This window comes from Bombyx mori, chromosome 13 (assembly GCF_030269925.1).
Source record: "Bombyx mori chromosome 13, ASM3026992v2".
Classification (NCBI taxonomy): domain Eukaryota; kingdom Metazoa; phylum Arthropoda; class Insecta; order Lepidoptera; family Bombycidae; genus Bombyx; species Bombyx mori.
Genome location: NC_085119.1, coordinates 5,542,767 through 5,567,959, shown reverse-complemented (window position 1 = coordinate 5,567,959; position 25,193 = coordinate 5,542,767). Strand labels below are relative to the sequence as shown.

Here is a 25,193-nt window from a genome sequence, read left to right as displayed (position 1 = left end):
CAGTTCCTCCGTCAGCAACAAGATGGACCCAGCGAATCCGGTATTCGCTAATATATTCCCATTATATACGCAAGTACGTAATTTTTTTCACAGAAACGTTAGACTTAAATTTTATGTTAGAATTATACCATAAAACATGATATAAATGAATTAAGAAGAAGAGCGCTGTTCTTACAAATGAAACTACAATATCTTATCATTTCGCGAAGCGGCATAAAAGGTTATCTTTCTCTAGACAAGAGTGTTCAACTGTTTGAACGAGTTAGGTAAGAAATGTTGTATAAAATCAATCTATTAAAACTTCACTCAACTTTTTCTATTGCTTCTCTGTTAGCGTGAAACCATTAAAGGTTTGGAAGTGCTTCAAAAAATGTATATCAACTTCATCGAAATATAAGAATATTATGTTATTCTATGTTAGCGACAATATATTCGCTAACTTAGGCATTGCTAGCCATATAACAGCTCTGTAGCTGTGCAGACACATGTGATTCCAATAGACAAGCCCCAGGCCGCTAAGGTGTCAATCACCGCCAACTTAAGCTTCCTTTTCAGGTATATCTCAGCAAGATAAAAATTTGGGATATTAATGGACGGGATGGGTATTTCGCTGTTCACGGCCAGACGCAGCGAGGAGCTTATAAAAAACCATTAAGGGGACGATGTGATATGGTTTAAGATACATAACATAGAATTCACCATCTCGTCCAGCAAAAGGCTGCGCCGGATCAGCGGTAGTAGTATGCCAAGAACCCAACAAACTATGGATACATGGGATGAAATGCATTATTGATAAATAAAATATTTTATTTATTTATTTATATATTAAATATATTATTGTAAATGCATACAATACTAAATGAAAGGTTCCAACATGTTTCATGAAATGCTCAATTCCGCGCAATTAGAAGTGAAAATCATAAAATCTGACTTAACCGATGTTGGACAACCACATACAACATGTTGTAACCCTTCTTATCTGTTTTCCAGAAATGTACATAGATTCGCATAAGACGTTTTATCTTATCGACCGTTTAATCGCACTTGGTGATCTTGAAAAAGCACACTATTGAGATAATAATATATCTATATATTAATACGTGAAGCAAAAACTTGTATCCCTTTTTACGAAAATTGCGCGGACGGGGGAGTATGAAATTTTCCACACTTATAGAGAATATAGAGAAGAAGTGCACAATGCTAATATATTTTTTAAATAATGCATATAAGATACATTAAATCAATAAAGAAAACATTACACACACTACATACCATGTATTTGACGCACACACGCTTGCACACTATTTATTGTGAAACTTTTGTTCTTGACGTCTGTTGTCAAATTGAGAATAAATTAAATATTGTTTGCCTTTGTTAATATTTTTTATAGTGTAGTCTTAGCGAAATTTGTGGTTATAGAAGTATAAAATACAATCATAATAGTGTACAAACTTACAGTTCCAATTATTTATAGTCGAATTTCGACTACTGCGGGACCTCTAGTTCAAATAACTTTGTAACTTTTTTATTGTCCGTGTAGGCAGACGAGCATACGGTCTGATGGTGAGTGATTACCGTCGCTAATGGACGTCGGCAATCCCAAGGCCAAAGCCAAGCCGCTGCCTTTTTTACTCTCCACAAGCCTCGTTTGAAGAAGGACATGTCCTAGCATCATTTATTAATTAATCAAAATGATATGAGACACCATTAGTTGAGGTACCATTAGTAGTATAGCTATAGGTAGGCAGTATAACTGGCAGTAGGCCAGTAGTAAAACAATATTCCAGTCGATGAATAATTCACCTTAATCATCTGTGACCGGGAAAGCTGTAAAGTATTTAAAACGTCACAAATAATATATACACAATTTAAAAAAAGCGAGATTAAATCTTTACAATTTAATTATGACCGTATAGGTCTTTTTTTATACATATTTGTGCTATAATAACTCATCCCAGTATTGGAAAACTTGTCGCAAAATAGTTTATTATAAATATAACAAAACATAAATAAAATGTTCCTGACAACAATATCTAATGATTTTTTTCAAATTAGGGAAAGATATACTGTGACATATTTAATATAAAGTTCATAAGAGAATAAACAGTTGAAGAGAGATATATGTACGCCCAACTGAAATAATGTTTTTTTTTTATTTGCATTTATCACAAACTCATCAATTTGTATAGGTTCCAATGTAGGCGTTGCAATTCGGACAGTAATGAGTAGCATTTTGACAGCTTTCCATGCAGTAAGGGATGCAAGCACATGGCCAGCATCTGAAAATATAAGATTGATTAATGATAATTAAGAAGACACAAGTAGGAAATCATATCAATCAATTAATTAGAACTATCATATCAATCAATTGGGACTATAATAATAACACGTATTATATATCACGGGCTGCTTTTGAAGCTGATCAATTAGTGTTAACTATTCAGACTCTATCTGTTATATTTTATACATTTTACTTCATAGGCTCACAATTATTTAAATATTAGACGCTCACTACCTTCTCTGGAAATAACGTGATTACCTGTCGTGTTGATCAAAAACTCTTGATTTCAGATTTTATTTTAAACTAGCTGACTCGGCAGACTTCGTAGTGCCTCAATCGATAAATAAAAGGCCTAAACTTTTGTATAAAATAAACCTAAAAAACAAAAGGAATCCGTCCGACGGGAGACACATCAAAGGAAAAACAAAATTGTTATTTTATTTAATTCCGAGCATTTTCATATTTATCCACTTTTTAAACCTTCTCTAGACTTCCACTAATTAATCACAGACCAAAATTAGCCAAATCGGTCCAGCCGTTCTCGAGTTTTAGCAAGACTAATAAACAGCAATTCATTTTTATATAAATAGATTTATTTGGTCTGTGATCCATACAAAGAAGGAAAGACGCGTAGTTTAGTGCAAATAATAGGCAATAGTATCTATAGACCTTGAAACTTTTTGTTCTTAAAAAAAAAGATATTCGCTTATAGTAAATTATAGTGAATCATAAATCCTATTCTACTGAATGTTCAAGTCATCGGACAACACTTTATTTGACTTGAAATAAGCTTTTTAAATTACTCAAACGGACATTTTTTCTGTGTACTTGATATCATAATCGAGTCTCCTTTAAATCCTAAATAATCTAAATCATCGTTTTTTTGTCTCCATAATTATTCATTGACGTTTTCGCAAAAACAGCGGACCACAAACACCCAATAACACAATAGGGTCATAGTTAAATGTCGCTTTTGTTCTTTGTAATTATTATTTATTGCTTAGATGGGTGGACGAGCTCACAGCCCACCTGGTGTTAAGTGGTTACTGGAGCCCATAGACATCTACAGCGTAAATGCCGCCGCTCACATTGAGATATAAGTTCTAAGGTCTCAAGTATAGTTACAACGGCTGCCCCACCCTTCAAACCGAAACGCATTACTGCTAAATAGACAGGGTGTACCTACCCGCGCGGACTCACAAGACGTTCTACCAACAGTAAAAATTAAAAATCTACTTACCCTATCAAACAAAGGATTAACGCAAAAAGATGAGTCTTGCTCGAAGCATCGTGTTGAACCCTAGTTACGATGACCGCGGTACAGGAGGGGCAGGTTAAACTTGATGGTTCAGGGCCCATTGGTCGCGCTTGCACAACCGTCACGAATTGTTGAGGAGCCACGACGGGGACGATAGGAACATTAGCATATGGAACTTGCTGGGGCTGATAGTTGTAAGGAGGCGGATTTTGTGGAGGAGGCCCATAGTTCGCGCCAGACAGATTTCCTTTATCTGAAACATGAGTTTGTACCTACATTTAATAAGGAAAAGATATTAATATATTTTCTTTAGTTATGCTTTGATGGATGGACGAACTCACAGCCCACCTGGTGTTAAGTGGTTACTGCGGCCTATAGATATTTACAAATGCGCCACCCACCTTGAGATATAAGTTCAAGTTCTCAAGTATAGTTACAACGGCTGCCCCACCCTTCAAAGCGAAACGCATTACTACTTCACGGCAGAAATAGGCAGGGTGGTGGTATCTACCCGCGCGGACTCGCAAGAGGTCCTACCACCAGTGAATTTTTTCTATCAAATCAAACTAATATTATTATTATTGTTGTTGTTTTGTCTAGATGAGTGGAAGAGTTCATTAAAGCCCACCTAAAGCCCCTGATGATAGCTATTGGAACGAATGGACATCACAACCTGAGTGCCGCCGCTCACCTTGAGACATGAGGTCGAATCTCATTTATATTCCGTAATTCCTGTCTTACCCTTCAAATTGGAATGCATGTTTGGTTTGAGGCCGAAATAGGCGGGACGGTGGTGCCCAACCATTTGGTCGTACAATAGCCGCACCAGTATTTACGCAAATTAATTATTTTCCGGTTTTGATTGTTATTACATGATGCTAAGATTTATATATTGAAATTTCCTTATTGACGCTCACGTTTTTTCGAACAGGAAAAAATGCAAAATTATTTAGATACCTATCATCTCAAACCATACGTGACTTAAGTTTTGCACGACTTTATATTAAATTTAATAAAATACTACAGACATATTGTAATAGTATTAGATACGATAAGATTTATGTTTATATAACATTATTTGTGTAATAGCTAAACACATTGCCTATGCGATGAGAGCCCATAATGAACGAAAACACAGATATCGCCACCCCCAATGAAGTAAAATTCTGGTTTTATTGATAGAAAACTTGTGGTGTGTGGTAGTTTAATTGTTTTTCAGCATTAGGAATAAAGAATAAAGCGACGACAAAGCCATGCGGCCTTGGAACATGGAACATGGCATTGTTGTTCTTATGCAGAAACTAAAGATAAGGAATTAAGGAATTGCGTACAAGAATAGGTCTGGTTACTGCAGACAGTGATAGGTGCACGTGGCGTATATATAATAATATATAGTACATAGCTTAGAGAGAGAGAGAGAGAGAGAGAGAAAGAGAGAGAACATACTTTATTGCACACCAAAACACAATTAACATCAGAAAACAGTCAACAAGCAGATACGTTACGGCTGGCCATCTTATCGCTAAAAGCGATTTCTTCCAGACAGCCGCTTAATTATCCGAAATTCTGGACAGATAAAGATACAGCAGGTATATATGTTGCGGTGTACTATTAACAACACATTATTAAAGAAAATACATACATACAATAAATATATATAAGTATATATCGTTAAACACAACAGCTTAGGTGTGCTATAGTAATATTGTATTAGATTTAGGTGATTTAGTGTTCGTTTTGTGAAATCACATGCCAAAATACGGGCTTTCGCTCATTTCAAATGTAAATATGTCAAGCACAATGCTCGCGAAAATATGCCCTAAATAAGAAAACATTTCAACTGTTTATTTTGTTATTCGATTGCAAAGGTGAACGAACTTGCTGGCCGAAGTTCTACCGGCGCTGTCCTAAAATGTATCTTAACTCAATTTAGGAGAACTTCGTCTTTAAAACTCCTTAGTATCCGTGGCATGTATATCATTTCCATCGCGTTGTGTTTACGACGCGCCAAGCGCCAAATATTCGCCCATAGATTACACAAAGGATGTCAGCAACAACACACTTAAACTTATACACGCACACGCACAATGAATTAACAGTAATCATAATATAATGTACTCACGTTCAAAGTTAGCCATTTTAGTTGTTATTTCACGACACGCAATATATAATGTCGGCACGAACACAATTCCGTACGTCCGCGTCCGACGATCCCCTGTTTTTGAATGTGTAATCGCGTGCATTCGATTGGCAGCTCGAGAGCATTTTTCGTTCATTCATATTCGTTCTTTTAAGCATTGATATCTTTGATATCTTTAAACGAGCAATTCTTGTATAATATATTATATTATGTTACGGTAAATGCACACTCTTGGGAAATGTACACTTTTACCGGTAAATGTGCACATTTGCCAAAAAGTTAGGTATACGTGAACTGAATATAATATATATGTATGTTTTCCGGCAAATGTGTACTCTTGCCTTCACGTTTTGGTAAATGTATACTCTTACATTCATGTTTTAAGAAAAGTTACAGTAAATACAAATAAATTAATGATGTTGTTGCAGTAAAAAAAAATGTATTTAAATAAACATAATACAAAAGGCTTTAATAACGAAAATTATTATAATTAAAAAATATAAATAACAAACAAAACATACTTTTCTTTGCAAATTATTATGTCGTAGGTTAGGTTAGGTTAGGTTGTAGTCTGCGGAAGAATTTTGGATTCCCGCGGCCCTGCGCGCACGTGTGGGTGGACACCGGGGTGGTTTTAGCCGGTAGGAGTCCGGCACGCCCCTTCGCTTTTCCCTAGGCGAAGGTAGTCCATGAGGATTTCCCCCCGAAAAAAAAAAAAAAAAAAGGTTAGGTTGTAGTGGTGCGCATGCGCACCGCATTAATATAGTAGAATTATTTTGTCCGTTCAGTTTGGGTCATAAAACATAGCCCGTCCAGGGCGGTGAGCATGTTGCGCGGGCGCTACGCCATTATCGATAAAAAGTTCTTATGACGAAGAGAAATGTGATTTTGTGCATTCGCTCTCTGAATTTCTTTAGTGACACAATGGCTTCTCCTTTGTTTTGTACCAAAACGGCAGAATTTATTCAAATATTTTGCTTGTTGGCAAAAATATACCAGCACAAGCACGTGTTATTATCAACAATGTGTTAAAATTGTTCACTGAAATAAGAATAGATCCCGAAAAGTTACAAAGTGTTAATTTCTGGCGTTCTCGTTAACTTGCTGTGGCGATATGTGGTGTAAGTGTTCGATTGGTGATTTTTTCTTTCATTTTTATCACTAACCCACAAAATGACAAAACTAAAACGCTTATCGACAACAATAATGCGCCTCACTATGCCCGTCCCTAAGGCTCGGGAGTGGAAGAGAGAGCGAAATACTCGCTTCACCGCTCCGATTTTTTATGAGCCAAACGGCACGGACAAAATAATTCTACTATAGCACTTGCGATTTCGTATTTTGTATGCCATTCTCACATTTACCAAAAAGACATGGTCATTCAATTCATGGTCCAAAACCACATGGTCATTCACAAGGGCGGATCCAGGGTGGGGGGGTTATGGGGGTCATGACCCCCCCCTGAGCTGGTTCCAGGACCTAGGTGGACCACATATTGAACATAATGATTTTAGGACACAATATATTGTTGCTCTTTATATTGCTCCTTAATTAATATAATATAATAACTTTGTATGATGGCAAATGTTTGGGAACGAACGCATCGAAAAGGACAGTTCTCGATTCGAATAGGGCCAAAATACATCTTGTGCAGTCACTTGTCTTTCCAATCGCTTTCTATGGAGCAGAAACATGGAAAAGAGTTGATGCTTTTGAAATGTGGTGTTAGCGCCGCCTATTAAGGATTCCATGGACAGCCCACCGCACGAACATCTCGGTCCTACAACAGCTTAAAAAAGAGAACGCTCAACGCCTGTCTGCCACCTGTCTGCAACGTATAATGCGCAACTTTGGCCACGTTGCCCGTAGAGGTGTACAACTTGGAACATCTGATGGTCACTGGAAAAGTAGAAGGAAAAGGTTCTAGAGGCCGGAGCCCCAAACGTTGGTCCGACCAGATCTCCGAGCAAACCAGCGGACCACTTAGCGCTGCACTACACCAGGAAACTGACTGGAACCGATGGAGACTGGCAGTCGACAAGCTCAAACGGAGTCACGATCCTCAGCAATGAGGGAGCGATGGAGAAGAAAGAAAAGGCCCCAACAAAACAAGATGCCTAGTTTTAGATCTTTTAAATCCTAAATAAAAACAGTTCCTAATTAAGGAGATAGCAACCACAAAAATACACACATTCAAATCATACAATCGTGATTCGGTTTTATTAACCAGGCGCAAACTAAAGGAACTAACTAAACTAAGCAAAAGAAACTTTCTTTGCAATTCTACGCACACATTCTTCATCAAATAAGGCTTAAATATTAAAAACTTGGTGAATAACGACATGGCATTGCCAATGTCTATGAGCAACGGCTTACCACCACTTACCACCAAGTGAGACGTCAACTTCCACGTAAGCCACTTTATAAAAAAGAAATACAAAGTGGGTTTTTTTGTGTAGAAGCTAAGGGATTGTAATTTAGTCTCTAAAACAAATAAAGATTGATGTTTTACATAATGTTCAAGTGATGTGTAATTTAATTAGAGAAGTTGTTTTGTTTTTGCTGTTCGAAGAATTACTGCTATGAACTGCTGCTATATTGTTATTTACTTTTAAAGTTGTTTTTAAATTTTTAGCCATTGTTTTGATGCTGTACTTTCGTTGTCTGGTATTGCATTTGTTACCTGAAACTATAAACAACCTGAAATGACCTTTTAACATGAAATCAAAGTCTCGATTGCATTATATTATTGTACGATTTCTTTGAGGATGAAATAAACATGGAGATACCTGTTTTTTTTCAGGATTGTAAGATTACTGGTGGCCCGGAGGTTTTTACAGTTTCACCAGGACAGGTGGGCACAGCAAAGGCTCAGCCAGGAGGGGTGGGATTTGCTAACAACTGCCCAAACGCTTACGAAGGAGACCTAACAACTCAAGAGCAATTGCTCCGCGAATGAATCTACTACCGGATCGGAATCGCGACCCGTTGAGAAGATCCGGCGAGGAGCTCAGCGGGCTGATGCATGGGTTAGGTTGAATATCGACCTCTTTGTCGAGTTCGACAAGTAAGGTTACCGAAGTTCCTAAGCCTACTCCTAGTGTTGGAGCTGAAGACGTCTAATGCCAAAGTTATTGGATCTGATGGATCCGTAAGGACGTGTCTAGGGCATCGACGGTGACTGGCTCCTGCCTGATCAGGATTCGGGAAGTAGTCAGCGGCGGCAAAGATAAGGCGATTATCATGACGCATAGCCTTAGTACCGTTCCGAAGCTGACTTCATGTATTTCCGGATTGAGACCCAGGTCGTCGTGTAGATCAACGTTCCACACGAACCACGGAGCCCCGACGGCTAACCCGCAAAAGCGGGATTGTAGGGATTGAGGGTGTCTATATTTGTGCGGGCCGCGTAAGCGAACACCACACTCGCGTAAGTCATGACGGGCCTTCTGCAAGTTGTTCCTTGTTCCGAAAGGACATTTTACTCCGCTTACAGATCATGGGATAGTCTGCCGAGAACAAATGCGGCACGGTCGCGGACTGTTTTTATATGCGGGCGGAATGTCATGGATGCATCCAGGGTGACTCTCAGGTACTTGACCTTCCTGGCCCAGGGTATAGGTTGGCCGTGAGATTTTAATATTGTGCACCTACCGTCTATTTTTTCTATATTTCTAGACTTTCACGTTTCATTTCACACAGAACGACCTTACAGTATCTTGAAGTCTAGCAGTTTGTATGACTGTATAGTATTCGAAACTTTGGAAATAAAAAACGCGAGATTACACCCCAAAAGTGGATCTTGATTAGTTCTGTTCTTTGAAGACTACATCACAAAAATAAGAGGTGTTCAGTGTGAAACTCCTCCCAGCCCTAGCTTAGCTCCGAATACCACATTCTCTATAAGTGTGGAAAAGTTTTTGCTTCACGTATTAATATATAGATTAATACGTGAAGCAAAAACTTTGTATCCCTTTTTACGAAAATTGCGCGGACGGAGGAGTATGAAATTTTCCACACTTATAGAGAATATAGAGAAGAAGTGCACAATGCTAATATTTTTTTAAAATAATGCGTAAAAGATACATTAAATCAATAAGGAAAACGTTACACACACTACATACCATGTATTTGACGCACACACGCATGGATACTGTTTATTGTCAAACTTTTGTTCTTGACGTCTGCCGTCAAATTGAGAATAGATTAAATATTGTTTGTCTTTGTTAATACTTTTTATAGTGTAGTCTTGGCGATATTTGTGATTATAGAAGTATAAAATACAATCATAATAGTGTACAAACTTACAACTCTAATTAATTATAGTCGAATTTCGACTACTGCGGGACCTCTTGTATATAGATAATGCGTCATGTAAATGCATACTCGTGAAGGGAGTAAGGACAGCAAGCACATGTTTTTTTTTTACTAAAAATGAAACAAGCTATTTTATAATTTTACTACACATATCGGATTTAATCCATAAATTTAACATTTTTTTAAACACAACTTAAGCATTTAAACATATTTCTTTTTCATGTCTATATAAAAAAGAATCATTAAACAACAAAAAAAAGCTTTCCATTGCAAACTTTACTTGAAACTTAATTCATTTTAAGCTAAATGCGCCTTAACGTACAAACAAAACATCGTCTTCGTCTACATCAATTTTATCTCGTAGCTGATTCAGTTTTGACGACATAAAAACAATATATAAAGGATAAGTGTTCGTAATAGTATTTTTTTTTTCGTTTCTATTAATTACTTATTTGCGTTTACTTGTACAGAGCCCCGAATATCTTTAGCTAGGTTTAGTATAGAATACGTTTACTGTATTCCGTGAAATCATGCGCAATTTACCTCTTCTCAATCACACTCTTCTTCCCGAGTTCCTTCTGCCCCCCATCTCTAACTTTACGAGGAGTGAAGCGTATATTAACTATTCGCATTAGAAAACTAGTAGGTGTTAATATTCTACCTATTTCTAAAGCATCCTCCAGTTCACCTCTGAAGGATTATAAAAATAAGAAAAGGACGCCGGTATTTACTTTATGATATCTATAGACTCACAGTAATCAACAAATACAAACAATCTACATATCTTGGTTGGTTTATTGGTTAAGCACAAAAACAAAAATCACTCTCATGACGCATCATAAAACTTAAACGGTAACTATATGTAATATTAAAATAATTAAGAAATTACTTAGCAATGAAAATCAAGAATCAATAGAATCAACCGTCTTTTTAATTTGAACGTATATTACTCATGGGCACTTATCCACCCGAAACTCGACTCGGAAAGCATTCTGCAAGTATACTTTGGAGTAGACCACAAAAACCGTTGGTAATTTTCGACTAATATGGGGTCGTTTTTATTCTTAACTAGCTGAGCCGGCAGACTTCGTAATGACTCAATCGATAAATAAAAGACCTAAGCTCTTGTATAAAACAAACTTAAAACAAACAAAACGAATCCGTCCGACGGGGGACATATCAAAGGAAAAACAAAATTGTTTGTTTTTATATAACTCCAAGCATTTTCATATTTATTCACCTTTTAAACCTTCTCTGGACTTCCACGAATAATTCAAGACCAAAATTAGCCAAATCGGTCCAGCCGTTCTCGAGTTTTAGCGAGACTAACGAACAGCAATTTATTTTTATATATATAGATTTTTCAATGTTGTCATGGGCGACTTTAATGCCAAAGTGGGTGTACAGATGTGTGACGAATCAAGAGTGGGACCACATGGATTTGGAAGCAGGAACGATAGGGGGCAAATGCTCGTTAACTTTCTAGAGCAAGAGGAGCTATTCTTAATGAACTCATTTTTTAAAAAGCAGCCCCAAAGAAAATGGACATGGCGAAGCCCGGACACTGTAACGAAAAATGAGATTGATTTTATCATTGCGGACAAAAAACGGTTATTTAGGGATGTCTCAGTGGTCAACAGGTTTAACACCGGAAGCGACCACCGGCTAGTAAGAGCTACGCTGAGCATAGACACTCGATTGGAAAGATACCGCATGATACAGTCTACACTCCGACCTAGCCAGCTCCAAATCAGTGCAGGTTCAGAAGTTTTCCATAAAACCTTGGAAAATCGATTTGTTAACTTGGAAACCACTGATGATGTTGACGAAAACCTCGAAAATCTGGTCACACTCATGAGGGAAGAGGGTGCAAAATTTTTCAGCGGGAAGCGAACGGGAAAAAAATCCGAACTCTCAGACGAGACGTTGCGACTCATGGCCATACGGCGTCAGGACACATCCGCCTCTCCGTCAGGACGATCGGCTCTCAGCAAGCAGATAACGAAATTGGTTCGACGTGACCTTCGACGCTCCACTACTCGAAGAATTGAAAGAGCCATTGAACAAAACCGTGGGTCGAAGGTATTTAACCAGCAGCTTAAGAGAAGTCGTTTATCGAAACTCAAGACCTCCGATGGTAGCGTCATTATGTCGCAGATGGGAATTCTCGCTGAGATTGAAAAATATTACGGTCAGCTGTATGAGTCCTGCACCACCCGTCCTGTACAGAACTGTCACGATTGTAGAGCCCCACTCACGCGCCATTTCACCGATGAGCTGCCGGACGTCAGTGTGGACGAAATAAGATTGGCTCTGAGACCACTCAAGAATGGAAAAGCCCCCGGAGATGATGGTATAACAACTGAGCTATTGAAAGCAGGAGGACCACCTCTCTTAGTAGAGCTACGGAAGCTTTTCAGCCACGTCATTCACCGCGGGAGAACTCCGAAGGCGTGGAACAACAGCATTGTGGTACTTTTTTTCAAAAAAGGAGACAAAACTCTTTTAAAGAACTACAGACCAATCTCTCTCCTGAACCACATCTATAAGTTGTTCTCACGAGTCATCACAAATCGCCTGGCAAGAAAGTTCGACGAATTTCAGCCCCCAGAGCAGGCTGGGTTTCGGAGCGGCTATGGAACCATAGACCACATACACACAGTGCGGCAGCTTATAGAAAAGACCACAGAATTTAATCGGCCCCTGTGTTTAGCATTCGTGGATTATGAGAAGGCTTTCGACTCCATCGAGACTTGGTCTGTTCTGGACTCTCTGCGGCGATGCCAGGTAGACCATCGCTATGTCCAGGTGTTGAAATGCCTTTACGACTGTGCCACGATGAATGTTCGAGTACAGAATCAGCAGTCTAACCCTATCCAATTGCGTAGGGGAGTGAGACAGGGGGATGTAATTTCCCCGAAACTGTTTACTAACGCATTGGAAGATATGTTTAAGACGCTGAACTGGAAAAAGATGGGCATAAACATTAATGGCCAGTACATCTCACACTTGCGGTTTGCAGATGACATAGTTCTCATGGCGGAATCGTTGCAACATCTGCAGCAGATGCTGAACGGCTTAGCAGATTCTTCACGACGAATTGGACTACGGATGAACATGGATAAAACCAAAGTGATGAACGGAGCCGAAACGTGGACACTCACAGTAAGGTTGGTCCGTCAGCTCAAAGTCGCTCAGCGAGCCATGGAAAGAGCCATGCTCGGAGTTTCTCTGAAGGATAAAATCCGGAATGAGATTATTCTACAGAGAACTAAAGTCATCGACATAGCTCAAAGAGTCAGCAAGCTGAAGTGGCAGTGGGCTGGCCATATATGCCGTAGGACTGACGATCGCTGGAGCAGACGGGTTCTCGAGTGGAGACCGCGCAGCGGAAGACGTAACGTGGGACGCCCCCTGGCTAGATGGTGCGATGACCTCCGCACGGTGGCCGGCCAGAAGTGGATGAGGAGAGCAGCAGACCGGGCTCAGTGGTGTAGATTGGGAGAGGCTTATGTCCAGCAGTGGACGACTGTGGGCTGTTGATGATGATGATGATATAGATTTTTAGTCTGTTTGAATTTTGCACGGTAAAGAGTGTTAATAAGTAGGACTAGCGTGGAGGTATCACGTAATATGCGTTCAGGACCTTTGATTATATACACGTATATATAATCAAAGTTCAGGACATTTCAAAAATTCTGCTTAAAAATACCACACATAATTAAACTATCAATGTTTACTCGTTAAAATTATAATAAACCAACCTCTGACCATCAAAATATATTATTTTAGACTTTAGATCATTAAAAGTATGATTTAAACAAAAGCTTTGAAAGAAATACAAATTTTACGAAACTGCTTATTAATTGAAGAGAACATAAAAATCAAAAACAAAAACATTTGTTTTTGTGTTTTAAATAGGTACCTACGCAATGACTGAAAAATAATGATTCATTAGAAACATTTAAATTTCGAATCAAGACAATAATAATTATGACGTCAATTCTATTAATTTTATGAACGCACAGTATGTAGCTACTTAGTAACATATACCTACTCTACGTAACTTTTAGCCACAATGATTAGTCAGAATACAAAACGCCATGTAGGCTGCCACGAACAATCGTAAACGTACAAAAATTAAGATGATTAACCGATGTAACTCCCGATATACGCGTTGCAGTTCGGACAGTAGTGTGTGGCGTTTCGGCAGCTTTTGCCGCAGTAAGGAATGCAAGCACAGGGCCAGCAACTGAAAAAAAAGAAATAAAAAAATCTCAATTATTTCTCAAGCCGACCTTCCTCTTAGCAGAAGGAACGGGTTTCAGCCTCCTTAAGCCACTTCTGTTACTTCCCTGTATATATTGTTACGCCGGTAAGAGTAATGCCATCTATCGCCGAATAGTCGAACGAATATCGAAGGATCTAGTAGCACCTAGAACGCTCGAGTACAACGCCATCTTTTGTCAGATAGCGGAAACACAATATTATGCTCGGAATGTGTGGAATATTCTCGATAATTCTAGGGATGTAGTATCGGCTATAAAAGCGTTGCAGAGATGGTACGCAGTCAGTTAGTAATCGGAACTACTCGAACCGAAACAGTGAACGGATCACCTGAAGCGAAGCGGAAGAAGTGAATTGAAAATTTTAAAGTGTTTGTGAAGTATTTTAAGTGTTCTAAGTGTTGAATACAGTTTTAAGTTGTACTTTGGTATAACTCGGTAGGCAGCGGCTTGGCTCTGCCCCTGGCATTGCTGAAGTCCATGAGCGACGGTAACCACTCACCATCAGGTGGGCCGTATGCTCGTCTGCCTACAAGGGCAATAAAAAAAAGGACTTTTTATTTATCCCGAACCCCAGCGCGTAACAATATCATACATATAATAAGCTACATCCTGGGACTTCCCTATATATCTAATATATAAAATTCTCGTGTCACAGTTTTCGTTGCCATACTCCTCCAAAACGGCTTGACCGATTTTGATGAAATTTTTTGTGCTTATCCAGTATCTATGAGAATCGGCCAACATCTATTTTTCATCCCCCTAAATGTTAGGGGTAGTCCACCCCTAAATTTTTTTATTTATTTTTTAGACAAAATTTTTAATTTCTATTTTTTTATGATACAACATACAAAAATACATACAACCCTAAATTTTCACCTTTTTACGATCAACCCTTATTTTTTATTTGCTAATTAAAAACTAAATTTTTTTGCAAGAATTTTGTTTTTATTTTGTCATGACTTAGAATTAAAAAAATCATATTACTCTGAAATTTTCACCCCTCTACGATCAACCCCTATTTTTTATTTGTTAATTATAAATTTTAAATTTTTTGGCAAGATTTTATTTTTTATTTTGTCATGACTTAAAATAAAAAAAATATATATTACTCTCAATTTTCACTCTTATACGATCAACCCCTATTTTTCCATCCCGATTTTTATTTTTTTTGTTCTATGCACAGATCCGCAATAAGGTTGCAAGATGGCAATCAAATATTATAATTGTAGTACGATAAATTCTTATTCAGAGTTTATAATTTGAAGTTCCTTTAATTATGTTTTTTTTTTAAATTCAATCGATCAGTTATCCCCGCCAGGTGTCGCCACTCATCCAGCAAACATCACGTAGTAGGGATGAGGACGAAGCCGGTCTCCTGTCTTACTCACTATACATTTTTCAGCCATGTTTCTTTGGTTTTATTTGTGTATCAATCGTAGCTTGCCAGCCATGTTTTTTTGGTTTTATTTGTGTATCAATAGTATGTTCAGTAGGTCTGAGAATCGGCTACTATCTATATTTCATACCCCTAAGTGATAAGGGCTGTCCACCCCAAACATTTTTTCTTTTTAATTTTTTTTCTTTGTTATAATGAGGTATATATAGTCCCCGGCACGTAACTTGGCAAGAGTCGCTAGATGCGCAGAAGTCGTTTTTTAGGTCTCTTTGGTTGTCAAGCGGGACGCGGGGAAAGACGTAGCACCGTTCCGAGCGCGCGATTGGTAAGTCAGTCGACCCTCCCCTCCCGCACCGCGTCCACGTTCCGTTTGCTCCCGGTTACACATGCGCCTACTAAAGTTGTAGGAACCCTTTGTTTATATTGAGTTTTTGTTACGAGTTGTTATTATTGTTTTAAATTTAGTTTTTGTTACGAGTGTTATTGTTTTAAATTTGCTTGCAAATACCAATGACCATAATTATAGTCGATTCAGTCACTGAGCGTTTTATTATTTACGCCAGTGACGACAGCGACTCTTCGTTATGTCGACGATGAGGAGCCAACTCCTTCCACCAGCTCAGGTGCTACCATAGATTTAATCCAAGGGGTAGCACTATTAGAAAATGATAGTGACGACGGCGACACATAATTTTTAATATTAAGCATATTTTTTTAAATACATTTTTTTACTTTTAATTGTATTTTATTTATAACACCTAATACACTTCACGAATTCCTCTCTTTTCTTTAACTTTCTTCTAAACACACAGGCTTAAAAATAAATTATGGCAAATAAAAAATTTAATAAAATAAAATAAACATATATGCGGGCAATAGAAGTGACAATTTTTTTGTTGCAATGTACACTATGCGCGACATTACCCCCACTACACCAAAACCTTGCCAACTTACGTGCTGCTTACTATATTATGTGGTTGAATGAGGTTTTTGAGAATTTTATATATTAGAACTAGCTGACCCGGAAAACGTTGTGTTGCCTTAAATAAGATTTCTAGGGAAATTCTACTGTAGAAAAAAAACCTCATTTAACCACATATTACCTCATTATAAACAAAAAAAAAAACCAAAAAATTAAAATAAAAAATAAATGTTTGGGGTGGACAACCCTTTTCACTTAGGGGTATGAAAAATAGATAGTAGCCGATTCTCAGACCTACTGAACATACTATTGATACACAAATAAAACCAAAAAAACATGGCTGAAAAATGTATAGTATTGTATAGCTCTCAAATATCATTAAGTGTATAATCTATGATGTATAGTGAGTAAGTAAGACAGGAGACCGGCTTCGTCCTTATCCCTACTACGTGATGTTTGCTGGATGAGTGGTGATACCTGGCGGGGATAACTGATCGATTGATAGTTGATCAGTAGTCGACCGGAGAGGGCAGGAGATCAAATACAATTAAAAAAAAAATCATAATTAAAGGAACTTGAAATTATAAACTCTGAATAAGAATTTATCGTACAATTATAATATTTGATTACCATCTGGCATCCTTATTATATACCTATATATCTGTGCATAGAATAAAAAAAAGATGTGTGGTGTCGTGGGACACCGGATAGGAACGAAGTTCCCAATTATAAAAATATTAATTTAAAGTTCTATTCGAGGTATGAAGAAAGAGAGAGAGAGACAGACAGACAGACAGAGAAACATGCGACGCCGCACAGCTTACAATAGCTTACTATAGCAAAAAGTGTCGTGACAACTTTTCGTAAGAATTTATAGCAAAAAGTGTCGTGACAACCTTTTGTAAGAATTTATAGCAAAAAGTGTCGTGACGACTTTTCGTAAGAATTTTTTCCGTCTAGGCCCCTTTCACAACGCGCGATAAGGAACTTCGTTCCAAAAGTGTCGTGACAACTTTTCGTAAGAATTTATAGCAAAAAGTGTCGTGACAACTTTTCGTAAGAATTTTTTCCGTCTAGCCCCCTTTCACAACGCGCGATAAAGAACTTCGTTCCAAAATATTAATCGGGTTGGAAAAATAGGGGTTGATCGTATAAGAGTGAAAATTGAGAGTAATATGATTTTTTATTATTTTAAGTCCTGACAAAACAACATAAAAAACTTGCCAAAAAAATTAAAGTTTATAATTAACAAATAAAAAATAGGGGTTGATCATAGAGGGATGAAAGATGAAGAGTAACATCAGATTTTTTATTTTAATTCATGACAAAATAAAAATAAAAATGAAAATCTTGCCAAAAAAATTAAAGTTTATAATTAAGAAATAAAAATAGGGGTTAATCGTAGAGGGGTGAAAATTTCAGAGTAATATGAATTTTTTTATTCTACGTCATGACAAAATAAAAACAAAATTCTCGCAAAAAATTTTAAAGTTTTTAATTAGCAAATAAAAAATAAGGGTTGATCGTAGAGGGGTGAAAATTGAGGATTGTATGTATTTTTGTATGTTGTATCATAAAAAAATAGAAATTAAAAGTTTTGTCTAAAAAATAAAAATAAAAATTTTGGGGTGGACTACCCCTAACATTTAGGGGGATGAAAAATAGATGTTGGCCGATTCTCATAGATACTGGATAAGCACAAAAAATTTCATCAAAATCGGTCAAGCCGTTTCGGAGGAGTATGGCAACGAAAACTGTGACACGAGAATTTTATATATTAGATTGAATTTCCCTAGAAATCTTATTTAAGGCAACACAACGTTTGCCGGGTCAGCTAGTAGGTATATAAAATAATAAGAAGATCGTAATAAGAAGGAACGTTGAATGTGAAATACCCAACGATCTTAAGCTAGAATTTTCTCCAATAAAATAGACAAAATTTAAATTATCTCCGACTTTTAATAGAATCCGCATCTAGTTTTACAACAGCAACCTGACCACTATTTTCCTACACAACTCCTTAATGCCCAATTTCGCATAGGCGGGTGCATCCATCTTCAGTATTTCAACCGCGAAGCAATCAGGCGTTACGATTTAAACGTCCAATTGTAAAGCAGACTACAATCTTATGTCTCGTTGTGGATAATGACATGAATGCTGCATAAATGCTAATGTGAGCAGTGAGATCATCTGCCCAACTTAATTTCAGTCATAAGTTTGTATGCAATTGTACGTAATTCAGACATTCAATGTTACTCATAACAATCTTTCGAACTCTTTAAATTGTAGCTGTATGTATAGAGCATAAATATTTATTACTTAAAAAAATTTACATGTATGAATTAATACCTATTTCGGTTTGTTTCTGGTTAACAAATTGTAAATTTTAATTTAAAAAAAACTTAGACTTTTTTTAAATATTTAAGTTCACTGAATTTCACACTTAATACTTTTTAGAAGTTTTTTTTTTAATTTTTTATTAAAATAAAATCCATAGATTATCATGCCTTAAATATGGAATACGAAATATGGTAAAGTTTTTTGCATAATAAAGCAATACCTATCTCAATTATTCTATTGTAACTTCGAAAAAAAAACACATACCATAGACAGCAAAGGAGTAAAGCACACAGGTGGGTTTTCGTCGCCGATACATATTCTACTCTGGGCGTGATGGACGCTTTGCAGCTTGGGCAGGTATAGCGTGCAGGCTTAGGGCCCATTTGCGGCGCTTGAACTGTGATGAACTGTTGAGTCGGCACAGTGGGAACGACATGATATAAATCTGTTTGCATCTGGTTATTGTATGGCGGCGGGTTTTGAGTAGTTTCTGCTATGTCTACGCCAGACAAATCGCCTTGATCTGAAATATAGCTTTTTAATTTGAGAATTCTGTTAACTGACTGACTGATCTAAAATTATCTACAAAATCGTTCAGAACAAAATCTTTTTTTTTTTTTCAATTCGTCGTCGTGGCCTAAAGGATAAGACGCGCCCGGTGCATTCGTATCTAGCGAAGCAACGGTGTTCGAATCCCGCTGGCAGATATCAATTTTGAATACGCTTTTATTAGCTTCAGGCGTATGAATGTTATGGAATGTAACGGGATCTTTGAACATGATTTTGACCCCCTTCAAAACGTCGGATTAACTCGAAATTTGGTATACTTATTAAGAACCGATGACAATTCAATATTAAAAAAATATTGAAAAAATTTAAATTCAACTAAAAAATGAAAAATAAATAATACTTAAAAAAAAAAACTAAAAAAAAAACGCTTTTATAGAAAATCCAACTAAAAAATAGAAAATAAATTTTAATAAGTTTGATTTAAAAATAGTGTAGGTAAGCTCGTCCAATCACCGAAGCAATAAAAAAGGCATTTTTCAAAAAAAAAAATTTGGTTCGACAGTTTTTGTATATAAGAATTTTACGGCCTACGCATAAACGAGCTCACAGCGCATATGATTTTAAACGGTTACCGAATCCCATAGATACAACAATGCCAACACCCAACTTGAAACACTAAAATGAAGTCTCGATTTACTAACGGCTGCTTCTCGGAAGAATTAGGTCATTATAAATAATATATCAGTACATACCCCTTTGGGCTCAGACTTTTAATACCTCCGTTGCATTTACGAAGTATTAGTAATACTGATAAACATAAATAAGTACGTAATAAATAAAAAACTCACGCTGCACCAGAGGCATTTTCATTTTATTCTACCACACTGTTTTACCGAACACTATCTATATGTAACCACGTCCGTCTCAGACGATTCACTGTATGTGAATGCGTAAACAATTAACCATTGTTTATGAAATACGCAGAACAGATATGTATTTCAAAAACAAAAAAAATGTATTTTTCAATAGCTTATACATAAACCAAAGACACCTGCATTACAATCTTATGACTCGTTGTCAATAATGACATTAATGCTGTATAGTATTTTCGAACTGCGACTGTTTAAAACCATGTGAGCAGTGAGACCATCTGCCCAACTTAATTTCAGTCATAAGTTTGTATGCAATTGTACGTAATTCAGACATTCAATGTTACTCATAACAATCTTTCGAACTCTTTAAATTGTAGCTGTATGTATAGAGCATAAATATTTATTACTTAAAAAAATTTACATGTATGAATTAATACCTATTTCGGTTTGTTTCTGGTTAACAAATTGTAAATTTTAATTTAAAAAAAACTTGAGACTTTTTTTTAATATTTAAGTTCACTGAATTTCACACTTAATACTTTTTAGAAGTTTTTTTTTTAATTTTTTATTAAAATAAAATCCACAGATTATCATGCCTTAAATATGGAATACGAAATATGGTAAAGTTTTTTGCATAATAAAGCAATACCTATCTCAATTATTCTATTGTAACTTCGAAAAAAAAAACACATACCATAGACAGCAAAGGAGTAAAGCACACAGGTGGGTTTTCGTCGCCGATACATATTCTACTCTGGTCGTGATGGACGCTTTGCAGCTTGGGCAGGTATAGCGTGCAGGCTTAGGGCCCATTTGCGGCGCTTGAACTGTGATGAACTGTTGAGTCGGCACAGTGGGAACGACATGATATAAATCTGTTTGCATCTGGTTATTGTATGGCGGCGGGTTTTGAGTAGTTTCTGCTATGTCTACGCCAGACAAATCGCCTTGATCTGAAATATAGCTTTTTAATTTGAGAATTCTGTTAACTGACTGACTGATCTAAAATTATCTACAAAATCGTTCAGAACAAAATCTTTTTTTTTTTTTCAATTCGTCGTCGTGGCCTAAAGGATAAGACGCGCCCGGTGCATTCGTATCTAGCGAAGCAACGGTGTTCGAATCCCGCTGGCAGATATCAATTTTGAATACGCTTTTATTAGCTTCAGGCGTATGAATGTTATGGAATGTAACGGGATCTTTGAACATGATTTTGACCCCCTTCAAAACGTCGGATTAACTCGAAATTTGGTATACTTATTAAGAACCGATGACAATTCAATATTAAAAAAATATTGAAAAAATTTAAATTCAACTAAAAAATGAAAAATAAATAATACTTAAAAAAAAAAACTAAAAAAAAAACGCTTTTATAGAAAATCCAACTAAAAAATAGAAAATAAATTTTAATAAGTTTGATTTAAAAATAGTGTAGGTAAGCTCGTCCAATCACCGAAGCAATAAAAAAGGCATTTTTCAAAAAAAAAAATTTGGTTCGACAGTTTTTGTATATAAGAATTTTACGGCCTACGCATAAACGAGCTCACAGCGCATATGATTTTAAACGGTTACCGAATCCCATAGATACAACAATGCCAACACCCAACTTGAAACACTAAAATGAAGTCTCGATTTACTAACGGCTGCTTCTCGGAAGAATTAGGTCATTATAAATAATATATCAGTACATACCCCTTTGGGCTCAGACTTTTAATACCTCCGTTGCATTTACGAAGTATTAGTAATACTGATAAACATAAATAAGTACGTAATAAATAAAAAACTCACGCTGCACCAGAGGCATTTTCATTTTATTCTACCACACTGTTTTACCGAACACTATCTATATGTAACCACGTCCGTCTCAGACGATTCACTGTATGTGAATGCGTAAACAATTAACCATTGTTTATGAAATACGCAGAACAGATATGTATTTCAAAAACAAAAAAAATGTATTTTTCAATAGCTTATACATAAACCAAAGACACCTGCATTACAATCTTATGACTCGTTGTCAATAATGACATTAATGCTGTATAGTATTTTCGAACTGCGACTGTTTAAAACCATGTGAGCAGTGAGACCATCTGCCCAACTTAATTTCAGTCATAAGTTTGTATGCAATTGTACGTAATTCAGACATTCAATGTTACTCATAACAATCTTTCGAACTCTTTAAATTGTAGCTGTATGTATAGAGCATAAATATTTATTACTTAAAAAAATTTACATGTATGAATTAATACCTATTTCGGTTTGTTTCTGGTTAACAAATTGTAAATTTTAATTTAAAAAAAACTTGAGACTTTTTTTTAATATTTAAGTTCACTGAATTTCACACTTAATACTTTTTAGAAGTTTTTTTTTTAATTTTTTATTAAAATAAAATCCACAGATTATCATGCCTTAAATATGGAATACGAAATATGGTAAAGTTTTTTGCATAATAAAGCAATACCTATCTCAATTATTCTATTGTAACTTCGAAAAAAAAAACACATACCATAGACAGCAAAGGAGTAAAGCACACAGGTGGGTTTTCGTCGCCGATACATATTCTACTCTGGTCGTGATGGACGCTTTGCAGCTTGGGCAGGTATAGCGTGCAGGCTTAGGGCCCATTTGCGGCGCTTGAACTGTGATGAACTGTTGAGTCGGCACAGTGGGAACGACATGATATAAATCTGTTTGCATCTGGTTATTGTATGGCGGCGGGTTTTGAGTAGTTTCTGCTATGTCTACGCCAGACAAATCGCCTTGATCTGAAATATAGCTTTTTAATTTGAGAATTCTGTTAACTGACTGACTGATCTAAAATTATCTACAAAATCGTTCAGAACAAAATCTTTTTTTTTTTTTCAATTCGTCGTCGTGGCCTAAAGGATAAGACGCGCCCGGTGCATTCGTATCTAGCGAAGCAACGGTGTTCGAATCCCGCTGGCAGATATCAATTTTGAATACGCTTTTATTAGCTTCAGGCGTATGAATGTTATGGAATGTAACGGGATCTTTGAACATGATTTTGACCCCCTTCAAAACGTCGGATTAACTCGAAATTTGGTATACTTATTAAGAACCGATGACAATTCAATATTAAAAGAATATTGAAAAAATTTAAATTCAACTAAAAAATGAAAAATAAATAATACTTAAAAAAAAAAACTAAAAAAAAACGCTTTTATAGAAAATCCAACTAAAAAATAGAAAATAAATTTTAATAAGTTTGATTTAAAAATAGTGTAGGTAAGCTCGTCCAATCACCGAAGCAATAAAAAAGGCATTTTTCAAAAAAAAAAATTTGGTTCGACAGTTTTTGTATATAAGAATTTTACGGCCTACGCATAAACGAGCTCACAGCGCATATGATTTTAAACGGTTACCGAATCCCATAGATACAACAATGCCAACACCCAACTTGAAACACTAAAATGAAGTCTCGATTTACTAACAACTGCTTCTCGGAAGAATTAGGTCATTATAAATAATATATCAGTACATACCCCTTTGGGCTCAGACTTTTAATACCTCCGTTGCATTTACGAAGTATTAGTACTACTGATAAACATAAATAAGTACGTAATAAATAAAAAACTCACGCTGCACCAGAGGTATTTTCATTTTATTCTACCACACTGTTTTACCGAACACTATCTATATGTAACCACGTCCGTCTCAGACGATTCACTGTATGTGAATGCGTAAACAATTAACCATTGTTTATGAAATACGCAAAACAGATATTTATTTCAAAAACAAAAAAAAGGTATTTTTCAATAGCTTATACATAAACCAAAGACACCTAATAAAATACTAACGGACCACAAATGTCAATTGTAGTTGATATCGTGAAATTAGTTTGACAGCTTCATAAAAGAGTATAATATAGTTTTCTAGGTTTCTGTTTCCGATTCTATTTTGGAACTAGGTAAATCGTAAGACTTGCCTAAGGAATCCTGAACCTTGAATGCTCTGAACATTAATATCGTATGATATTTTTATCGAATTGATCCCAAGCAGAATTTGTTCAGACCTATTAGAAGTGTAAGATAGAATTGTTTTGTAAAGAGTCGGAGGGTGGTTTAAAGTGAAGCGCAAAAGTTTGAGGAGTCGTTCGCATGTACAGGTTTGACCAAATTCGTACCAGTAATACTATCGCATTACATATGTTGCAATACGCGCCGTCCAAGATAAAGCAGCAATGTCTGAATTTAAAAATAAAACCCTATATACTTTTAAAAAATCGTTTGATACTACAATTAATTGCCAGCCGTACATAAATTACGAAAACAGCTAAAAACATCATTGACGTGGACGGAATGAACATTACAATCGATCATTATTAATATACACGCTTCCGATATGATTTTTTTTAATTTAAAACTAGCTGACCCGGCAGATTTCGTAGTGCCTTATCTATAAATAAAAGACCTAAACTTTTGTATAAAATAGACTTAAAACATGGGCTCTGGTAGCCCTGCATTTCATATAAGTTCGGCTATTGAATTTTTATGTTAATATGTGATTATTAAAGGCGGTCTGCTAATATGTAGAATATTACGAGGTGCCTTTTTTCTAAGCCAGGGTCGAACCTTCTACGAGGTCCGTCCGCCTAGGGGCTATGGTATCTGAGACTCTGTGTCGAATACAGTAATGATAAAAATTCGTTTTTTTATTATGATTGCATAGAATAGATGTTCGAACGAGGTCATAGCCCACCTGGTGTTAAGTGGTTACCGGATCCCATAGACACCTAAAACGTAAATGCCGCCACTCACCTTGAGATATGACTTCTAAGGTCTCAGTGTAGTTACAACGGCTGCCCCATCCTTCAAACCGCAAACGCATTACTGCATCACGGCAGAAAT

At 36.4% G+C, this 25,193-nt stretch overlaps 1 protein-coding gene and 1 long non-coding RNA gene across 10 annotated transcripts; one reads left to right on the top strand and one right to left on the bottom strand.

The window, feature by feature from the left end:
- Positions 1-114: 114 nt before the first annotated feature.
- LOC134199952 (uncharacterized) lies at positions 115-2,280 on the top strand. The gene is made up of 2 exons (XR_009974648.1): positions 115-266; positions 556-2,280. It is a non-coding gene; the product is annotated as an uncharacterized LOC134199952 (long non-coding RNA).
- On the bottom strand, positions 1,884-23,027 carry LOC110386644 (lipopolysaccharide-induced tumor necrosis factor-alpha factor homolog). 9 transcript variants are annotated; one of them, XM_062671741.1, is made up of 5 exons: positions 22,114-22,272; positions 21,020-21,278; positions 14,132-14,248; positions 3,522-3,792; positions 1,884-2,279 (listed from the first exon to the last, which is right to left on the bottom strand). In XM_062671741.1, exons 2-5 carry the CDS (start codon positions 21,069-21,071, stop codon positions 2,177-2,179), a joined length of 543 nt encoding a protein of 180 aa, XP_062527725.1. In that variant the 5' UTR covers positions 21,072-21,278; positions 22,114-22,272; the 3' UTR covers positions 1,884-2,176. The 9 variants fall into 9 exon arrangements, with proteins under 9 accessions (XP_062527725.1, XP_062527727.1, XP_062527724.1 ...); XM_062671743.1 differs by having other exon boundaries at positions 21,020-21,162; positions 22,114-22,234; XM_062671740.1 differs by lacking the exons at positions 21,020-21,278; positions 22,114-22,272 and adding exons at positions 19,208-19,466; positions 20,302-20,460.
- Between the last annotated feature and the right edge of the window lie 2,166 nt (positions 23,028-25,193).